Source organism: Leucoraja erinacea, chromosome 10, assembly GCF_028641065.1.
Source record: "Leucoraja erinacea ecotype New England chromosome 10, Leri_hhj_1, whole genome shotgun sequence".
Taxonomy (NCBI): Eukaryota; Metazoa; Chordata; class Chondrichthyes; order Rajiformes; family Rajidae; genus Leucoraja; species Leucoraja erinaceus.
The window spans coordinates 21583381-21603919 of record NC_073386.1 but is presented as its reverse complement, the minus strand read 5'-3'; the positions used below and the strand labels follow the sequence as shown (position 1 = coordinate 21603919).

General features: G+C 42.9%; 1 protein-coding gene across 2 annotated transcripts in view; it reads right to left on the bottom strand.

The window, feature by feature from the left end:
- The window catches only part of tesk2 (testis associated actin remodelling kinase 2), a 66031-nt gene that overhangs the window by 10254 nt on the left and 35238 nt on the right, over nt 1-20539 (bottom strand). For both annotated transcript variants that reach the window (XM_055641671.1, XM_055641672.1), the window contains exons 6-10: nt 20353-20432; nt 16571-16655; nt 14385-14468; nt 11760-11846; nt 1514-1655 (exon numbers count right to left, since the gene is read on the bottom strand). In XM_055641671.1, coding sequence (XP_055497646.1) covers nt 1514-1655; nt 11760-11846; nt 14385-14468; nt 16571-16655; nt 20353-20432 — 478 coding nt within the window. The remainder of the gene's footprint in view (nt 1-1513; nt 1656-11759; nt 11847-14384; nt 14469-16570; nt 16656-20352; nt 20433-20539) is intronic.

Genomic DNA, 20539 nt, shown 5'->3' with positions numbered 1-20539 from the left:
GAAAACCGGCCATTTTTTCCAGATGTCGTATGCGCACCAAAGCTCGCGTTTGGCGCCAAACTTGACCCGAAACGACCCACGGTCAACCCAGGTCTGTATTACTGCAGCGGCTGCCTCCTCCCCGGAGACCGGGAGACGCTTAAACATCTGTAAATCATTGCTTAAATGTTAGTCAGTTAGTTTGGAGGGCTTTTATGTGAAGGCGGGGGGGTGAAGGGGTAAACTTTAATTCTTAGTCCCCTACCTGGTCGGAGAGGCGGGGAGCGGTCAATGCCTTACTGGGTCGCCGTGCAGTAAGCTCCGCAGCGCTGTGGCCGGTGGGGATGCGGGCGTTGCCGGTTGTAGCTCTGACCCCGGCAACTCTACCCCTGGCTGCGAGGCGCTCCAAATCCAGCGCCGCCCGCGACCGGACGCCCCAGCTCCGCGAATGTTGGAGCGTCGCTGGATTTGGAGCCGCGCAGCCAGGGGTAGAGTTGCCAGGGTCGGAGCTCCAACCGGCGTTGCCCGCGGCCGGACGGAGCCCCCAGCTCCGCGAGGTTGGGAGTCGCCGACCAGGTAGGGGACTAAGAATTAAAGTTTCCCCCTTCACCCCTACTCCACCACCACCACATAAAATCCCTCCAAACTAACTGACTAACATTTATGCAATGATTCTCCCGGTCTCCGTTATTTTACACCCCATCATTTACTATGCATGTTCTACCCTACTTGACTTTCCAAAATCCATCATCTTGCACTTGTGAATTAAATTTCATCTGCCAATAAACTGCATAACTTTCCATTTAATTTACATCCTCTTGTAGCTTCAGATTACCTTATTATCCACACCACAAATTTTCACATCATCTACAAAGTAATCTCAGCTCCCATATTCGCATCCAAATGAATAAATTACAAGTAACAAATGTTCCAGCACTGTCCAACACTGGATAGACTTTCAATCAGAAAAGCATTCTTCCTCCACTGCTTTCTGCCTCCTATCATCAAGCCACTTTTGGTTCCAATTAATCAACTCAGTTAGATCCCACGCGACTTAATTCTGGACTATTGTCCTTAGCAGAATTTCTTTTAATGCCTTACGTAGACATCGACCACATTCCTTCATAAATCATTTAGTTACCTTCACAATATACTCAAGTTAGTGAGGTATGCATTCCCCTGCACTAAGCTATGCTGATTATTCCTTATGAGCAAATGGCTTTCCAAATGTACATAAATCTTAACCCATAAGACTTTCTCCAATAATTACCTACCACTAATGCACAGCTCATCAGGTTAGGAAAAGACAAGACAATCTAACAGATGTTGATTGAAGAATAAAGAACTTTATGCGTCACAAAATCAGCAAAATAATGTTGCTATAATCACTCGACAGGAAGAGTAAACAGAACTTCAGATGACAGGTAGTTAGTGTTTCTGTTCTTTCTTTACATCATCCCCTGAAGGTTTGTAGGCTATAAAAGAATAAAATAGCTCTATTTGACAATCTTGCCAATGAAAAAGGCATGCTTACTTTTTTGTAGATTAATTGGCTTGCTCTCCATACTTTCTTCACTGCCAATGCATCTATCTTGCTCCTCATCTTGTAGTTGTGATATAATCAGTTCTATCATATTTACTATTTCTGGAAAGGATGGGCGAAGCTTTGGATCCATCTGGAAAAAAAGTATTAAAGCATTTTTCCTTTTCAATTAAGTGCATTAAAAAAAAATCAAATTATAGTTTTAGTTACCCGTTTTTTTTTTGTTTTTTTTTAAAACAGAAAATCTAGCCAAAAGATGCTTAAAGAATTACTACTGAAAATAAGGCGTCTTAATATATAATATTATATATAGATATATAGAGAACTACAGATATGAAATGGGTGCTTTACTATTGTCTGCAAACTAGTTAAAAATCTCTAGTCCAAACTTGGAGATAGTATAAAAAATACAAGTCATTTGACTCAAATGCCCTGCCCATTGACAATGACATATTAATGTCAGACTTTCGTTTGCAACAGGCTCAAATGCCTTGCGACATTTTAATCCATTTCAACGCATGATATACATGCAACCTGTTGTGGTGACTGGTAGGATATTAAATGCAATAGAGAAATTTAAATATGTTGATCACCAATAACAATAGCAGTTTGTTATTTAAATTATGAAATAATTGAAATTAAACGTAACATATTTGAAGTGACAAAAGAATAACCAGGACATGATTAGGTATGATAGACAGTAAGTACTTAAATGAAAGTGAAAGACAATGAGGAGTATAAGGGTAAACTGAATGCAGGCACTTTTCAGTCTGAAGTGAAAGTGGAAATAGAATATAATGGTAAAATTAGGAATCTCAAGTGCAGCGATACCAATAGCATATGATAGCTGCATCAATTAACTAATTTCCAAGTTAGTATTGTAATGACGTTAAGAAATTTCAAAGTCCAAACTCTTTCACTCTGCTGAATTTTGATATTAGTGGATTATCAGGTTATGGATATGGATTACAAAACAGCAGTTCATTTAAAGAAACTGAAAGTTGCTTTCATTAACATGAAATTTAAGGAAGACTAGACCAAGGGCAGACCCGTTGGGTCTGCTCCCCCAACGCAGCCATTCCCTACCCGTAGCCCCCACGGGAGACGTGGTCCTCCAACTCAAGCGGCTCAGGAATGAGCAGTGTGGCTGGTTTTAAATGGCGTCTTTGAGGCGAGATGCGGGCGCCAGCAGCCGTTATGGGCGCTGGCCAGCAGGAGGCGACAAAATGAGTGAGTTGGGGGGGGGGACATCTGCGAGCATCGGCCATTCCGATTGGACATCTGCGAGCATTGGGCATTGTGACATCACACGATGGAACTAATCAAAAGGCAGAAAGGCAGCCGGACGGCAGCCGGTCGGATGGCACGAGAGTTTTATATAATAAAATAGATGTACGAGTCAAATTGTTTATACATGCAGAATAGTTAATGCACTGAAATGCACTGCCAAGGTTGGTGGTAGGGATAGATATGACAGTGGTATTGAAAGTTTTTTTTAGATAGGGACATGAATATGCAGGGAATTGAGAGCAGAAGAGATCGTTTAAACGGGCATGTCCAACACTGATATTGTGGGCCAATGGGCCTGTTTCTCTGCTGTATTCTTATATGTTAATAAGTAAATTGCATTATTTAGATAACAACATTGACAATTTAAATTGCGTATAGTCTTGGCTCAAACCACCAGGAAAAAAATTAAAATAATTTGAACAGGAACATGGATAGGAAGGGTTTAAGAGAGATACAGCCAAATGGGACAAATTTAGATGAAGAATCATGGTCGACATGGATGAGTTGGGCAAATAACTCAATTTTGTGCTGTATGACTCCATGACTCTAAAAGGGGTCATGGGGAGAACAGATTTACTGATTTCTTAAATATCAAAACAATGAAAAAAAGAGTTCAACTTTATGGAGTAGTGCATATAATGAAAAACTGCCCAATTTTACTTCGGTCACGTTAGTGACTATGTGAAGAACCTGCCGAGTGCGCTTGCGCGGCATTACGCCAGCAGTGCAACAAGCGGCGGCAGCTGGAGTTAGGCTCTCCCGCTGCAGTTTAAAAAACGGACCGTTAGGTAAGTACACTGAGGAGTCTAACGGGGAAGAGTTGTGTGTGTGTTTTCTGCTTACAGAAATGAGTGCACTCAAGAAAAAGCTCTCGAAGAGAACTGCCCCCCGCTCAACTCCACCAGAGGAGCATTCAATCTCAGGGGGGCAGCAACAGGCGGCAGAACCGCTTAGAAAGCGCTCCAGCATCCCCGACACCGAGCCAAGCCCAGTCCCGCTAATGCCTGAACAGCGGACTGGGAAAAAAATCCACCAGCAAAACCAACCGGCCGGTGGTTTCCGATTCGTCGGACGGGGACATGTCTCCACCTAAATGGAGGAGAGACAGCTGCCCGAGCCACATTCAATGGCTCTTGAAGCAGATGGTCCAGCGGGATGCGCAGAAAGAGCGTTCTTGTGCTCTGCCCTCTGCTCCCTCATCACTGGAGGCTAGCATTGGTGACCAGGGCTGGGCTGGTCTGGAACAGGGGCTGGCGGACGAGATCGGGAGTATGCAAGGGGTGCAGGAGCAGGAAGAGCTGCTGGGTGTGGTGGACCGCTATGTAGCAACCCCACGTGCTGGAAGGCCACTGGAACCGAAATTGGCGGCCAGCATAAATCATCTTTCCAATAAGCCCTTGCAGGAGAAGGTGCTTGCTGAGGTGCTAGAGCTTTACACAGCACCAGAGAACTGTGAGGCCCTCAGAGTGCTGACTGTGAACAGCCAAATCTGGGGGCACATGGGGTCACACATTCGTAACCATGAACTCAAGCTACAGCGGATCCTAAGGCTCCTGACGTCGGCCATCACAGCCTTTGCTCGTTCTGTGGACAGCACGGAGATGGATACCTGCCAACAGGATGTACTGGCATTAATGTGCACCATTCAGTTTGAAATTAACAACTTCCGGCGGGAAATCATAAGACCTGCCCTCAAGCCCCAGCTGCAGAGACGGACACTCTGTTATTCGGGAAGGGCCTCGCCAAAACGCTGAGGAACAGGGAAGAGGCATCAAAAACATTCAGCCTCATGAGGGCAGGCCCCAGGACAAGCAAACCAAGACCTACAATACCCAAGCGGCAGCACCCCACGGCATCCACCAGTCGACGTCCTCAATATGGGACTGGTGAAAGCTCGGGGACCGCATTTTATCCCCAAAGATCTTTTTTAGATCAGGGCCCCATGGAAAATGCGCCACCCCCCAACATTGCCAGCACGTCAGACAAGCAAAGCCTTCAAGAACATAAGAAAACAGAAGAAACGCCAATAACCATGGAGGTAGGTGGGTCTGGTTCCTGCCAGTATATAGAGAGTAAGGGTTCTTTACTAACAGGGGGGAGATTACACTTGTTCAAAGAAGCATGGGGTACTGTCACGAGTGACAAGTATATACTCAACAGCATTAGTGGATATAAAATACAATTCATGTCAGAAAAATCGCCACCAGTTCAACATTGGCCCCAAAGGGTATTTTCTCCCTCCGTCAAAGAGAAACGTGAGGGACAAGCTGAACTGGTGAGACTTATCACAAAGGGGGTCATCGAAAAGACCAAACATGAACCTTTGGAATTTGTATCGAATATATTCACTAAAACCAAAAAAGATGGTGGATGTCGCATCATCATCGACTTAACATCACTAAATAAGTTTGTTAAGTATATACATTTCAAAATGGAGACATTTGTTACTGCCAAACAACTGATTTCCAAAGGATAGTTCATGGCAAGCATTGATCTTAAAGACGCTTACTATCTAGTACCCATACACAAGAATCATCGCAGATACCTAAAATTTATCTGGATGGGGCAGCTATGGCAGTACAAAGCATTGTCCAATGATCTAACATCAGCCCCAAGACTATTCACCAAAATATTGAAACCAGCCATGGCAATACTAAGAAAACAAAGACATATTGTCATGGCATATCTGGATAATATTCTGATAGTGGGAAAAACAAAGAAATTGGCTGTGGCAGCAGTATCAGCTATAAAACAGCTCCTCGAAACTCTGGGGTTCGTCCTACATCCAGATAAATCTAAGTTGAAGCCATCCACTATCATGGACAATCTGGGCTTCACAATTAACTCAGTCCATATGACTGTTACCTTGCCAAAGGCAAAAATGGCTGAATTGGCCCAATCATGTAACAATTTAATGGTCAATGAGTGACCAACTATTCAACAAGTAGCAAGAGTAATTGGGAAAATGGTAGCAGCATTTCCGGCTACATAATTCGGATCTTTGCACTATCAAAATATACAAAGAGCAAAGGTACAGGCACTAAAACGACACACAGGTCACTATGATCGTGTCATGAAATTACCCACTGAAGCAATATCAGAGTTACAGTGGTGGGCAGAAAACGTTTGGCATAGTTTCAGCCTTATCATCATCACTAACCCTACTTTAGTTATTCAAACAGATGCCAGTGCTCAAGGCTGGGGAGCGACTAACTCCATACCCAGCACAGGTGGTAGATGGACTAACCTAGAGTCATCATTACTACTTACACTGGGCATTAACTATCTAGAGATGTTGGGCGCCTTTTATGGTTTAAAAGCATATGTATCTAATATGCAACACTTGCATGTTCGGTTACAAATTGATAATACTACGGTGGTGGCTTATATTAACCATATGGGCGGCATAAAATCATTATCATGCGACAAATTGGTCAACATGATTTGGCAATGGTGTGTCGATAGACATATTTGGCTATCAGCTACTTACCTACCAGGTAAGCTAAACACAGTGGCAGACACCAGGTCACACAAATTCAATGACAACATCAAATGGATGTTAAAGCCTAAAGTATTTGCTAAAGTTATTAAGCAATATGGAACGCCAGATATCGATTTATTTGCATCAAGGCTAAATCACCAGGTACCTATGTATGTCGCTTGGGAACCAGACCCAGAGGCCGCAGCGGTAGATTCCTTCACGCTGGATTGGAGAAATTTATTTTTCTATGTTTTCCCTCCCTTCTGCCTCATCAGTCGGGTACTTCGCAAAATACAGATGGACTCTGCTTCTGGTATTTTGATGGTGCCCGACTGGCCTACACAGCCATGGTTCCCAGTTCTGCATGACATGGTGGTTGAATCACCAATGGTTTTTCCCAGTGATCCAGGATTATTAACTCACCCAGTATCAGGCATAAGCCACCCATGCCATGAGAAAATTAAACTCCTGGGTTGCAGGTTTTGAACAGACCTTACCTGGAACTGGGATTGTCCAAACAAACCATCACCACCATGTCGGCATCCCTTCGAACATCCACCAAGAGGCAGTACTTAACCTGCATCAAAAAATGGGAGAAGTACTGCCAGGAAACAGGGACAACGTACGAAACAGCCACAGCCACCCGTGTACTGGAGTTCCTGGCCTATCTACACCACAATGAAGGGATCAGCTACAGTGCCATCAACACAGTGCGGAGTGCTCTGTCTGCTTATCTCAAACCAGCACCAGGACCACAGGCGATGGGATCCCATCAACTGGTGGTAAAACTGATGAAGGGCATTTACAATATCAAGCCCCCTAAGCCCAGGTATACCCATATTTGGGATATCAGTGTGGTCCTGACGTACCTCAGGGAATGGCCACCAGCCAGATCCCTCGGCCTCGAGCAAGCTACACTAAAGACGCTCATGTTGATGGCACTTGTATCCGCTCAGAGGGTCCAGTCACTACACAAGTTGAGGCTGGACAACATGACCACCCCAGACCAGATCACATTCATCATACAGTGTCTGGTGAAACAAAGCAGGCCAGGAACAGCTAATCCAGTAGTGGTATTCCGGGCCTACCCACCAGAGCCACGGTTGTGTGTCGTGACCCATCTACAACATTACATAGACACAACCCACAATATCAGAGGGAGTGAAAAAGCCTTATGGGTCAGCCACAAGAAACCTCATGGCCGGGTATCGAGCCAAACCATCTCAAGATGGCTCAAACAGGTACTGAAGGCTGCTGGAATAGATACTATTACATTTAAATCTCATTCCACTAGGGCAGCATCTACATCAATGGCCGAGAGAATGGACGTACCGGTTGACCATATTCTGAATACAGCAGGATGGTCGAGGGAATCGACATTCAGAACTTTTTATAACAAGCCGTTGACGAAACCCGATTTATTTGCAGAGAAAATACTACAAGCTGCAAATATTTGATTTAAGCCCAGGGGAGCAATTTATTTTGTTATTGTTAATAAATACCTTTTTGTTTCTCAAGAAACAGATTCATAGGTTGATTACAATAACACTTCCTCCCTCAAGAACTTCGGCAGTGAGTGAAATAAAACTGTTACACGGTTTGAAATCACAGAGCTTTGAAGTCTTCACGTAGTCACTCACGTGACTCCGAAGTAAAATAGTAAGATTAAACGAGAACTTACCAGTTTGAAGTTTGATCTGCATTTTATGAAGAGTTACGATGAGGGATTACGTGCCCTCCGCTCCCACCCTCATTGTATGGATCAAACTAATAACTGATGTCTCCTTTTCTTTACTATGTTTACTTCAAATAACTGTGTCTATCTGCGATTCCACACCGCTGCTTGGAAGTATGCCTTGCAAGCGCACTCGGCGGGTTATTCACGTAATCCCTCATCGTAACTCCTCATAAAATACAGGTCAAATTTCAAACTGGTAAGTTCTCGTTTAATCTTACTATTTTATGGTGCTCTGCTTCATACAATGTAATAGCAACCCAATGTTATGAAGCTGTGCTTCATACAATGAAAAAAGTCTGTTCATCATTCCAACTTTATACTGGTGATTGAGGGGCCCCAACACCTAACTGAAGACCTGTTTTGAGCAGAGCACACACAATGCATAATATTCACTTTTATGGTTCTCTGTTACCCAAGTATTGTAATTTAAAGAATATACAAGGCAGCTAACAAAAATCACATTCTCCTCTTCATCTATGTAGGATAGTTAAATTAAGTATATGCAATGGCTTTATCCTTACACAAGGGAGCGAGGAATAGAGATACTAAACTAAGACTCCCTGCATTATGTAAAGCGGGATGGACGTGAAGTCAAACTTTGTCCTCACAGACCAGGAAAGAATTTAACATGATGAGATTTCTAAAAATTTGCTGTGAAACAGTCACTTACTAAAAAGTGACAGGTTATTAGCACAAGAGTAACATATTATCTCTAATCAACATACTTCCAGCACTTGTGACTTCCCTATAGGGTGATTTCACGAAAGGTCACTGGAGCATAGATCCGCACCCACGTGACCGAAAATCTCAAGTGGAGTACATGCTATACATCCGGTACATGTTAGTGAATGGGAAAACACACACTTTCCCACCTGTTAAAAACATCGAAAACGGCCAGTTTTTGAGCTGCAATTTACTGTGCCAGTCGGGGTGACCGTGAGGCACAGCTACCTAGTTTTACAGTCCAAAAAAAAGATAGAAACTAAGGTAAATTAAAGAGGGAGCTGAAGGTGCAAATCCAGCGGAAGTGAACAGCGGACATTTGCCGTGGAGATTTAAAGGTCCAAAATATCGGGAATTATCGCGTTTGCTCGCTGAATTTCATCAAAAGTAAGGCATTATTGACTTTTTTTATCTTTATTCATTTGTTATATGAGAAGTTTTAAAAGTGAAAAATCCCTCAGTAAAATTGCAAAATCGCCCATGGTTCTTAGGTGGGTTTTAACATGCAAAATGAAAACGCTTCTGAAGCTACATTTACCATTTAAATAATGGTAAACTATCAATGCATTTTGAAATAAATTTTACTCAGATGCAAGCTAAGGTATGGGATAATTGTCAGCTGTTAGTTGGACAAAATTAGGACATTTTATTATTTGCCAAAATATATTTCTCAATGTTTCTTGTTTAAAGCCTGCACATTCACCCAAACTACTTATCTGTTATTAGATGATAAAGAAAAAAATAAATAAGTAGTTTGGGTGAATGTTCCTCTCTCCTCTTCCTCCTGAAGTCAACGACCAGCTATTTTGTCTTTGATGGGTTGAGTACCAGGTTGTTTTTGGTACACCAGACGGTCAGTTTTTGGACTTCATCCCTGTAGGCAGACTCGTCGCTGTTGTTTATCAGTCCCACCACAGTCGTGTCGTCCGCAAACTAGATGATCCTGTTTGTACTGTGTGTTGGTATACAGTCATAAGTGTATATTGTATACAAGATGGGACTCAACACATAACCTTGTGGCGCTCCTGTGCTGAGCGTCAGGACTGGGGAGTAATTGGACCCCATCCTGACAGTCTGTGGGCGATCTGTTAAAAAGTCCTTAATCCATCCGCATGCGTTTGCATTAACACCCAGATCAGATAGTTTGTCCACCATTCTGCTGGGGATGATTGTATGCAGAACTAAAATCTACAAATAACATCCTCACATATGAGCCAGGACGCTCCAGATGTATCAGTGCAGAATGTAGAGCTATGTTGATGGCATCCTCCGTTGACCTATTAGCTCTATATGCAAACTGATGCTGATCCAGGGTGGATGGGAGTGAGGACTTAACGTGGGCCAGGACCAGCCGTTCAAAACACTTCATCACCGTTGAAGTGAGAGCAACAGGTCTATAATCATTCAAGCTGGTAATGGCTGTTTTTTTGGGTACAGGCACGATGGTAACATTCTTAAAGCATTTAGGGACAGGGCACGTTGACAGAGAGGTTGAAGATGTCGCTGAAAACCTCCGCTAACTGGTCTGCACAGTCCCGCAATACTCTCCCTGGGATGGGATACTCTATCTGGGTCAGCAGCCTTCCTGGGGTTGACCCTGCGGAGTGTTCTTCTGACGTCCTCCGTACTCAGTGAGTGGCACAGTGAGTGCCAGGTCGTCAGTGCTGGGTGCGGCTGCAGGTGCAGGCTCCGCCTCATTCAGGTCAAAACGGGCGAAAAAATGGTTGAGCTCCTCAGCTAGCGAGTTGTTACTGATGCAGATGATCGGCCCCCCCTTGCCCTTGTAGTTTGCGAGTTGCTGAATGCCCTGCCAGACACGCCGAGGGTCCATCCCTAATGTTGCTGTACATGTGATCCAGTGTATTTTGACCTCTCGTCAGACACGTGACATGCTGATGGAATTTAGGGAGGACAGTTTTTAGATTAGCCTGGTTGAAATCTCCAGCCACGATGAAAATACCAGTCTGTAATTTGTTGATTGATGCTAGCAGGGTGTTCAGTGCTAGCTTGATGTTAACACTTGGTGGAATATAAACAGCCAGAATAACGACAGCTGTAAAGGGTCGACATTTCAATGTAATAAACTCCATGTCTGGTGAACAATGTCTCTCGACAACGTTTACATTTGTACACCATTTGTCATAGGCCCGGTGTGTGCTGTGCGACCTACCAGACTGATGGCCTCGTCCGGGATCCCTGCGTGAAGCCAGGACTCAGTTACCACCATGATCGAGCAGGTTTGTACAGTTGTGTTTCCTTCAGTGATCAGCTCCAGCTCGTCCATCTTGTTGCTGAGCGATCGGGCGTTCGTCAAAAAGATGCTGGGTAGCGCTGGTCTGCAAGGAGCTTCCTTTAGCCTAGCGTGAATGCCGGCTCGACAACCGCACTTCTGCCGCCTCCGTCTGCGCGGTCTCCCGCACCGTCCTTTTGGTAAGGTGATCTACTCGGACTCCGCTGGGCGGGTGATTTCTGGCAGGGATATCATCGTTGTGGGAGCTTCTTGCGAACTCTAGTTCGCTACACAGCGTCCCAATCCTTAGAAGGTCCTGCCGGTTGTACTTCGAGTCGCAGGTCCACAGACAAACGGACAAAACAGACAAAAACAACAACATGCACACGGGGGAGAGCAAAGCCGCTGCATTCAGGTGCGCTGCCGTAATCCACTCTACCTACATGAATTTATCACTCATCTGTAACTGAGCCAACTTCAACATCTACTGGCCTTATGGGGAGTGTATTTCCCCTTTGCTGTTAGTCAGTGATAACATTTCATAAAGTTGTTTTTCTTCTTAAAAAAAAGCAGAGTATGGAAGATTTCTATACAAGGTTGCAACTTCAGAGTGAACAATATACTCATGCCACATTCCAGGAAAACCCCACTGCTATCTTATCAGATATAAGAATAACATAACCGGAGGACTTTTTATTGCAAGTGTTGACATTTCCCTTCTCCATCCATTAGTTTATCTAGGAATTGCTCATTTTTTTTACTGTATTTTACTCACATTGCAACAATTGAAGGCAAGTTGAAGGAAGCTGGGTGGGCAATCCCCTACCATGTTCTGAAATGCATCGTAGTCTAATCCAAATTTCTAAATTTGAAAATGCCAAAGGGAAGAGGAAAACAATTAATTGTACGATGGAGATACACATTTAAAATAAAGTGTGAAGCACAGATAATATACAATTAAATCTATTGTAATAGATCATGAGTGAAGGATGTCATTGTCACAGCGACATTTATTAGATGTGTCAGGTCATTAATTTGTTCTAAACTTAATTGGCTCTAAACCAGGAGACTGCACCGATTTTCCAATCTATCTTCGCATATGAACTAGGCACACATTCTTTATAATTTCAAAAACAGAACTTAAATTGTGAAAAGTCGATTTAAATATTAAAAACATTGTTCAAAGTCAACTGACCCTTTTCTCCAAAAGAAATTGCTTAAATAATAAGTGAGTTCCGTATTACGAAAAACACAAGGAATCATGGGATTTGTCAAAGGTCACTCGCTATAAAGAAAAAGAAAACAAAGCGCTGGCAGTATAAAAATTCTTATCTTTATTCATGATTTATGTGTAAAAAAATATTTAATCGAGGGAGAGGGAGAGGGAGAGGGAGAGGGAGAGGAGAGGGAGAGGGAGAGGGAGAGGGAGAGGGAGAGGGAGAGGGAGAGGGAGAGGGAGAGGGAGAGGGAGAGGGAGAGGAGAGGGAGAGGGAGAGGGAGAGGGAGAGGGAGGGGAGAGGGAGAGGGAGAGGGAGAGGGAGAGGGAGAGGGAGAGGGAGAGGGAGAGGGGAGGGGGAGAGGGGAGGGAGAGGGGAGAGAGAGAGAGAGGAGAGGGAGAGGGAGAGGGAGGGAGAGAGAGGGAGAGAGAGGGAGAGGGAGAGAGGGAGAGGGAGAGGAGAGGGAGGAGGAGAGGGAGAGGGAGGGAGAGGGAGAGGGAGAGGGAGAGGGAGAGGGAGAGGGAGAGGGAGGGAGGGAGAGGGAGAGGGGGAAGAGAGAAAGAGAGAGGGAGAGAGGGTGAGAGAGGAGGGAGAGGGAGAGGGGGAGAGGGAGAGGGAGAGGGAGAGAGAGAGGGAGAGGGATAGGAGATAGTAAGTGAGAGAGAGAGGAGAGGGTGTGCGAGAGGGAGAGGGAGAGGGAGAGGGAGAGGGAGGGAGGGAGAGAGAGAAGGGGAGAGATGGGGAGTAAGGGAGAGAAAGGGGAAAAGGGAGAGGGAGGGAGAGGGAGAGGGGAGAGGGAGGGAGAGGGAGAGGGAGAGGGGGAGAGGGAGAGAGAGCGAGAGAGAGCGAGAGAGAGGGAGAGGGAGCGAGTGGGAGCGAGAGAGAGGGAGAGGGAGAGGGAGAGAGGGAGAGGAGAGGAGAGGAGAGAGGAGGAGAGGAGAGGAGAGGAGAGGAGAGGAGAGGAGAGGAGAGGAGAGGGAGGGAGAGGGAGAGGACTGGCGGAGAGATATTATCAGCAGCTGCTCGCACAGACATGCACCTCAACCACAGCCAGGATCGAACCCCGATCCTTGGTGCCACAAGCGCTGCCTAACCGCCACTGGACTGTCCCGTCCCGTGTCCCAGCGCGAGCACCAACCCCAGCTCAACTACACCTGCCCGGCGGGCCAACCCACAGCCCCGGACCGATGGGACAGCGGCCTGGAGCAACATCCCACAGCCAGCGTCCAGAAGAAGCGCCAACCCCAGTTCAACTCTGCCTGCCCCGTCGGGCCAAAGGACAGCCACGGACCAACGGCCCGGAGCAGCGGCTGCCTACACCCAGCGCGGAGAAGTGCCAATCCCAGCTCAATTCTGCCTGGACAAGGAGAGAGGCGCAGCCGACGGCCTCAGGCCCGCCAAGGAAAGGCCCCCCTGGGAGCCAGCGCCTCTCCCCTGCACCGGTTGCAAGCCTGGCCCTACACCTCCGGCCGTCCTCGGACAGGGACGGGACACCAGGGAGGGGACGGGGATGACCCAGCATCAACTAAATGGCGCTCGCAGTGCTGGAGACCCGGGCCCGATCCCGGACCCCAACCTCGCTCACTCACCGAAGCATAAAGCAATAAAAAAGACAAAGCAATCCTAACTTTTAACAAAGGAACAATAAATATAGCTAATTCATAGTTTGAAAGCAGTATTTTCGTACTTATAAGAATCAAAGCTGGAAAAAACTGATGAAATGTGTACACTGCTGCACGGATACCAGCAATGTTTATCCAGAGTGACATTTGACCTGGGCATGTGCAGTTGGAATACCAAACTCGCTTATTATTCAAGTGTTTGCACAGATCACAATGGCTCAAGGTGATTTGCTTTTCCTCAAGGGCAACACCTTCCCAAAAATTAACGATTGCAAATTTGGAACATATTTACACAATTTGTCAAAATCTACCAAGTTGTTTCAACAATAATCAGGTTGGAAAACTATTCAAATACAGCATTTCAATGAAGATATTGTCCAAGCTATGACTACGCTAAATGAAATTTATTTTTGAACATTGCCCTGAAATAAACTCGCTCTTAATAGACAATGCATTAATCAGAGATAAAAATGTGGTTAGCTTGGTAAACCACTAAAGAAACAGAACAACTTTGACATTTTGATTTTGCCCATCTTTTCGTAAGCATAATAAATTTCTTACCGCTGTTCGAGGGAGATAATCAGGGTCAGCTTGTATCCGAGCTATAATTTCACACAGAATAATTCCATATGAAAATACATCGGCCTGCCAAAGATAAGGAACATTATTAGAAAAAGGCTTTCCAACAACTAAATATATAAAAATAAATATTAATCTTGTACACAAAGTGTCCTTCATGTTCTCAGAACCAAGGTACTCTGCAGAGAAATATTATTGTAGTTACCTTTATTCAGCCTATTCACACAGCAACATTTCACAAAGAATAATAAAAATATTTTGGTAATATTGATAGGAGAAAAAAGTATTTGGCCGTGTTGCCGGAAACACTGCTGTAAAGATGTTCTATTCAACTGAACAGGTGGATCTGGTTACAGGCTGCTCTTAAATGAAACCCTTTTGCTCAAGAGCATTAACGTGTCCAAACAGCCAAGTAGAATACTGTAACATACGTAGCACATGTAATCGGGGACCCTTCCTATGTACTATCAAAATTGGAGCCAAGGAAGATTTGTATAAAAATACCTTTTATCAAATCCATCAGCCCTTTCAAATTAAACTGCAAAATGCTATTGACAAACAATATAAGAATCAGGATCAAAGCTTATGACTTCTTAAGAAGGAAGAGACATTGGTATGCCATCTTGGCTGTCGCTTCAATGTGGTTTGTTCATGACAAACCATTGGAAAAATTAACAGCAAGAGGCTTAAAGCTCTCAACCATTTCCAGTTTGGCACCATTGATGCAGATGGGGGATGTATATCACCATGCTTTCTTGTTGATAACTAGTTCTTTCATCTTGCTAACATTGAGGGAGAGGTTGTCCTGACACCACATTACTACGTTTTCCATAGTCTTTGCCAATATATCCTACTTTGGGCAATGAGAAGAAACCTGCAGTTTCACCACAGCCGTATTTAATTGGATATTACATCTCTTGCACCCAAACCTTCTTACAATAAGGGCATACATAATTCCACTGTGTGCCTGTACCTGTATATTTGCATTCAATGGTTCGAGGATACTCACAGGCTCTGTACACTACTGCAAAGATTTCAAATTCATTAACAGGAAATGTATATTCCCATTTAATTCAATATAACATTGTCTAGCCTATTCTGTTTCGTTCACAATATACATCATTGCATTTGAAGACTTAATGTCAAAGATACCTTGCAACAGCCAACAAGAGAAATAGACATTCTCTTGTTTCAACTGTCTGAGCAAACTATTTTTTCCACAGTTCTAGCAAACTGCTGTGCACCTCCCCAGTCCATGGGAACACTGGGAGGCTTTCCATTCTAGGACCAGTGCATCTGCTCACAAGATCAGGCTTTCCATTCTTGGGGATATTCAAGATATCTCCCTTCTTTAGCAAATGAGCCTCGTCTATGCTTATCTACGGCATCCCGTGTTGTTGACATAGCCTCCTCTACATTGGTGAGACCAAGTGTAAACTCGTTGGTGGTTTACATTGGAGATAGCTGAATGGATAAAAAAATTGGCTTGATGGAATGAAGCAGAGGGAGATGGTGGGAAGTTGCTTTTAGGAAGGGAGGCCTGAAACTCGTGGTGTGCCTCAGGGTTTGGTGCTGGGTCTGTTACTATTTGTCATCTAAAATCAATGATTTGGATAAGCTCCACCCAGACCTGCAACAATTTCTCTCCTCCCCCTTTACCTACATTATTTCCTCTGGCTTTACTATTCGCACTTCTATGTTCTCACAGCTTTAGTCTTTTCATCACTGGCCTTCGTCCAACCAGTTGCCTATTTCAAAACTCTCACTTGTATCCACCTATCACTTGACAGGCTTTATCCTACCTCTCCTCTTCCAGCTTCCACCACAACCCTCACCCCCAAAAGTCTCATATCCATTTTCTCCAGAGATGCTGCCTGAGCTGCTGAATTACTCCAGCACTGTCTTCACTCTCTCTCCCCCTTCTCCTCCAAGTTGCCAATAACAAGGACAGCATGAAAAGGCATTTTTGGTGCAGAGTGCAATGAAATGCATTTTTGAGCAGGTAACCTGTTTGGATTTATTTAAAATACTTGCCTTACCCAATTTACAACAGCAATATTTTTTAACGTTGAAGCTGAATTAAGGCAAAGATGGAAAATTAAACATTTAAATTAATTTTTCAAGGATATCCTTGATAAAACTGCTACAAATCAGAATAGAATATCTACCTTTTCATTATAGGGCAGACTGTGCAGCACTTCTGGAGCCATCCAAAAAGGTGATCCAACCACTGACAGCCTTTCTGCATTCAAACTATTGGAATGAGAAACAAATGGATAAAATCATGCTCAGATATACCAGAAAATAGAAATGTTCTTATTCCTTTAGCATAGCATTGAAAAGTTGCAGTTCATAAATTGAACTTCAATGCATGATAGTTGGATGGAAAAAAAACAAAAAAACTGCTTGCAATATAACCACAAATTGAAGAATATCAGTTGTCTCCATTGCTAATACTTACCTGGTCTGTGGCAGATCACCACGAGTCCTTAAAATCAAAGCAAAGAGGCGCTGATCTGAACCTGCATAGCTTAGTTTATTGCTCTGAGGCAATTACATCGCTGGAGGAAATTGTATTTGATATGATTTTGTGTTGAAGAATGTATAACTGAATGGGGCCTCTTGTTAGGCCAGAGGTCATCTGCTCTTCCTCTATGGCACATTCTTGAGCTGTGGGGTTTATGCCGAGCCCGAGACAGAATTCAAGGCTGAGAGATAGCCAAAGCTAAATTAGAGTCCAAGTTAAAATATAATGAGACTGAGATAAGGGATAGGATGTGTATGAAGGGGAGCAGTAGAGAGGAAGAGAATTAGATTGATGGATATGTGACCTTCCTATGTTTATAGAAAGTCAAAGAAGCAGATGTAATTCTGATGTAATGGTCCGAGTTGTGAATTTACGCTTTGTTCTGTAATATTTATAGTGAGATTGGAAATCCGGCTTCCAGATAGCAGGAAAGGGGCTGCAAATTAAAATAAAGTTGTATCCTTGCATTAAACACTTATTAATTAAATTGACAGATTTACAAACCATGTATGCTCGGTTTAGAGATGTGTGGGTTTTGAACTTAGAAACTGTAATTCGGCAAACTTGTATAAATAATGTTTTAAAGACATAGGTAATAGTACTGTAAACTGTAAAATTGTAGTGAAACAATTTATGAAATGTATTGTCTTAGTAGGACTGTAATCATAAGACTTTGTTTCGATTTATACAATTATCTTTCTTCTTGGTATGGAAAGTGTGTATGACTTGTGTGATCATTGTATTACATATGTATCTTATATATTTTGAGGAGTGGTCTTTGATAATTGAGCCTATTGGGGTTTTGCTGTGCCAAAATAAAATAATTCTAAGCCACAGGCAAACGAAGGTTGTCAGATAAGGCCAGGGAAGGGGATCATGTGACTGATGTTGTAAATCACCAGAAGGACTCAAATGATTGGTTACCAGCTTGTCATACCCTCTGTATCTGAAATGTCTAATATCTATATAAATGCCATGAGTTCTATCAAAGTTATTCTTCTCTGGACCCACCCCAGAGCATCAGCTCTGTGTTGGAAGGTTCAGAGACTAGTCTCAGCTGAATAAAGAATTGATTTCAACAGCGACAAGCGTTTGAGTCAAGTTGACTTTAGATTGACAAAAGAACTCAGTGTAACACCTCTAGCCATTTGAACAAGCACACCTTGGGCACATCCTTTCCCAAATGAACCAAGCCCAACTTCCAAAAGTCACTATACATCACAAACATCATCACAAGAGATTGATTTAATATAACCAACTAATTCCATAATTCTATTGGCCCTAATCTATTCACATCCTCAATAATTCCCTGCAACTCTAAACCCAGCCAGAATATTACCTCTCCTCAGGTTGAGATCCAACTCTCAACTCTGCATCTTCCTGCTAACCTCCCTAGTGTAACTCATGTATTTCCAACCACATCAACTTGGTTCCACTGCCAACCCCCAAATATCACAAATTAACAATCAAAGCATACCAGGCAACTCACCAGAAATTCTAAACTAGAATTACTCAAATGTGCATTTGTTTGTATCACTATTCATGTGCCAGCAGGTGACAATGCTGGATCTCAGTAGGTATATACAATAATAGCCAAGATACAAAATGATCAGGTAGTATATAATTATTTTCTTTAAATGTTACAAAGATGATAACTTTAATTTTAAAGCAAAAGTATAATTGCACTTAAGAAGAAAGAACTGCAAGTCGAAAATAACCAATTTGAAAGATTATTAACAATTGGATGATTACGGGTCATTGATCTACTGCTCTTACAGAAAAGATGACGTATGTAGAATACGGAACAGCTACTTTATGGAAAGAACCCAGGTAGTCTGTGCAGTCTACCAGCTGAATCATCTCACTTCCCAGCTCTCATGCGGAATCGTTCCCATCAGATGGCCATTCAATATTTTTCATTAAAACGAATATGCCTCCTCTACTAGCCATGGTAGTCCTTTCCAGATCCAAATGTTGTGTGGAAACACATTTCCTCCGAGTCATTTTGATTATTTTGCCAATCACCTTAAACCTACATCTCAATTCTAGATTCCCGTGCCAATGGAAATGTTTCTCTATTCTTTAAACTCCTTTTAAAACTTTAAATACCTCTATCACATCCCTTCTCAATCTCCTATTCAAGGAACAGGCCCAGATTCTCCAGTTATTCAAACCAATGCCATCCCTTACCCACCATCATTTTACTAAGTCTCTTCTGCATCCTCACTCTATATCTTTTCCAAAAGAGAGGCATTTCAAAGTGAATAGAGAACCTACATTATGATTGGAATAGTGTTTCATCATGACCAGAATTTCACGTGCTTTGTGTTTAAAAAAAATCAAATATCCTGTCACTTTCAACTATACACAAATACCTCCATATCTGTTCCTGTACGCCTTTAAGAACTGGTCCTTCTAGTTCACATTGCCCCTTCTCAATCTCTCCAGTACAATGCAAGACATCAGTATTGAACTTAATCTGTCACTTAACTGTACACATATCCTTGAAGTTCATTAATATTTTGGCAATTCACTGTACCAAATCCATGGTCAAGTGCAAAATTTAAAAAATGTTCCTGCATCCCCATATAATAAATATATATCTGGGACACCCACAATACACTTTCCTCCAACATTTCATAAATTTCAATTCATATTATTCCAGTGACAAGCATTCAGGCGACTGTATTAACTTACTTCTTGGTCCCTCATAGATCTTTGCTGACAAATTACACCCCGATCTCACTCTCCCAGCTTCTCAAACTTAATTTTACTTGTTTGGAAGAAGATGTAACATCTGTCCTTTAAATTTTCCCCTTCCTACCATCCTGGCACTAAAAAACAATCGAGATGAGTCAGCAAATGGTAAGCATGTCTTTAAATCTACATCCCTACTTTCATGTACACAACTCATTTACACTGGAAGCAGATGGGGTAACCACTTCGCAGAATGCTTCTTTCTATTCAGTTTGGAAAGGTGGCCCCAATCTGACGGTTCCCCATCACGGATTCTTCATCCATTCCATTTGGACCAGTCTTTGGTTTCTCACATAATTCTAACGGAAATTCAAGGAACAGTATTTTTTAACTAGATAATTTTAGATAACCAATTTGTATCAGAACAAAAGTGGATGTGGATGGAGAATCTGTCCTTAGTTCTCCAGAATAGAATCCACTATGTACACTCAAAGTGATCCTGATGAAAAACCAACTAGAGTTTAATTTTTCTCTTCCCATGACTGCTGGCCTTTTAAATACAATATTGTGAATATTGAAAAACTGCTCAACAAAAAAGTGATTATAAACAATAGCAATTAATCAGAATTGTGTGCATTTATTATATTTGAACATTTTGATTAACTGTCTTAATTAAAACAAAAAAAAAGCAAGATATTTACAACTTTAATAATTAAATGAACTTACTTGTCCGGAATTTTCTCTGCCAGACCAAAGTCACCCAGCACTCCAGTGTATTTACCGTCTTCCATTTTAATTAAACAGTTCTATGAAGGATCAAAGCAAACCTTTTTAAAAAATCTGTTAAGGTGCATACAATTCATTACTCCCATTATCTCTTTTGAAATATGTAGATGCACTGATTTACAACCAA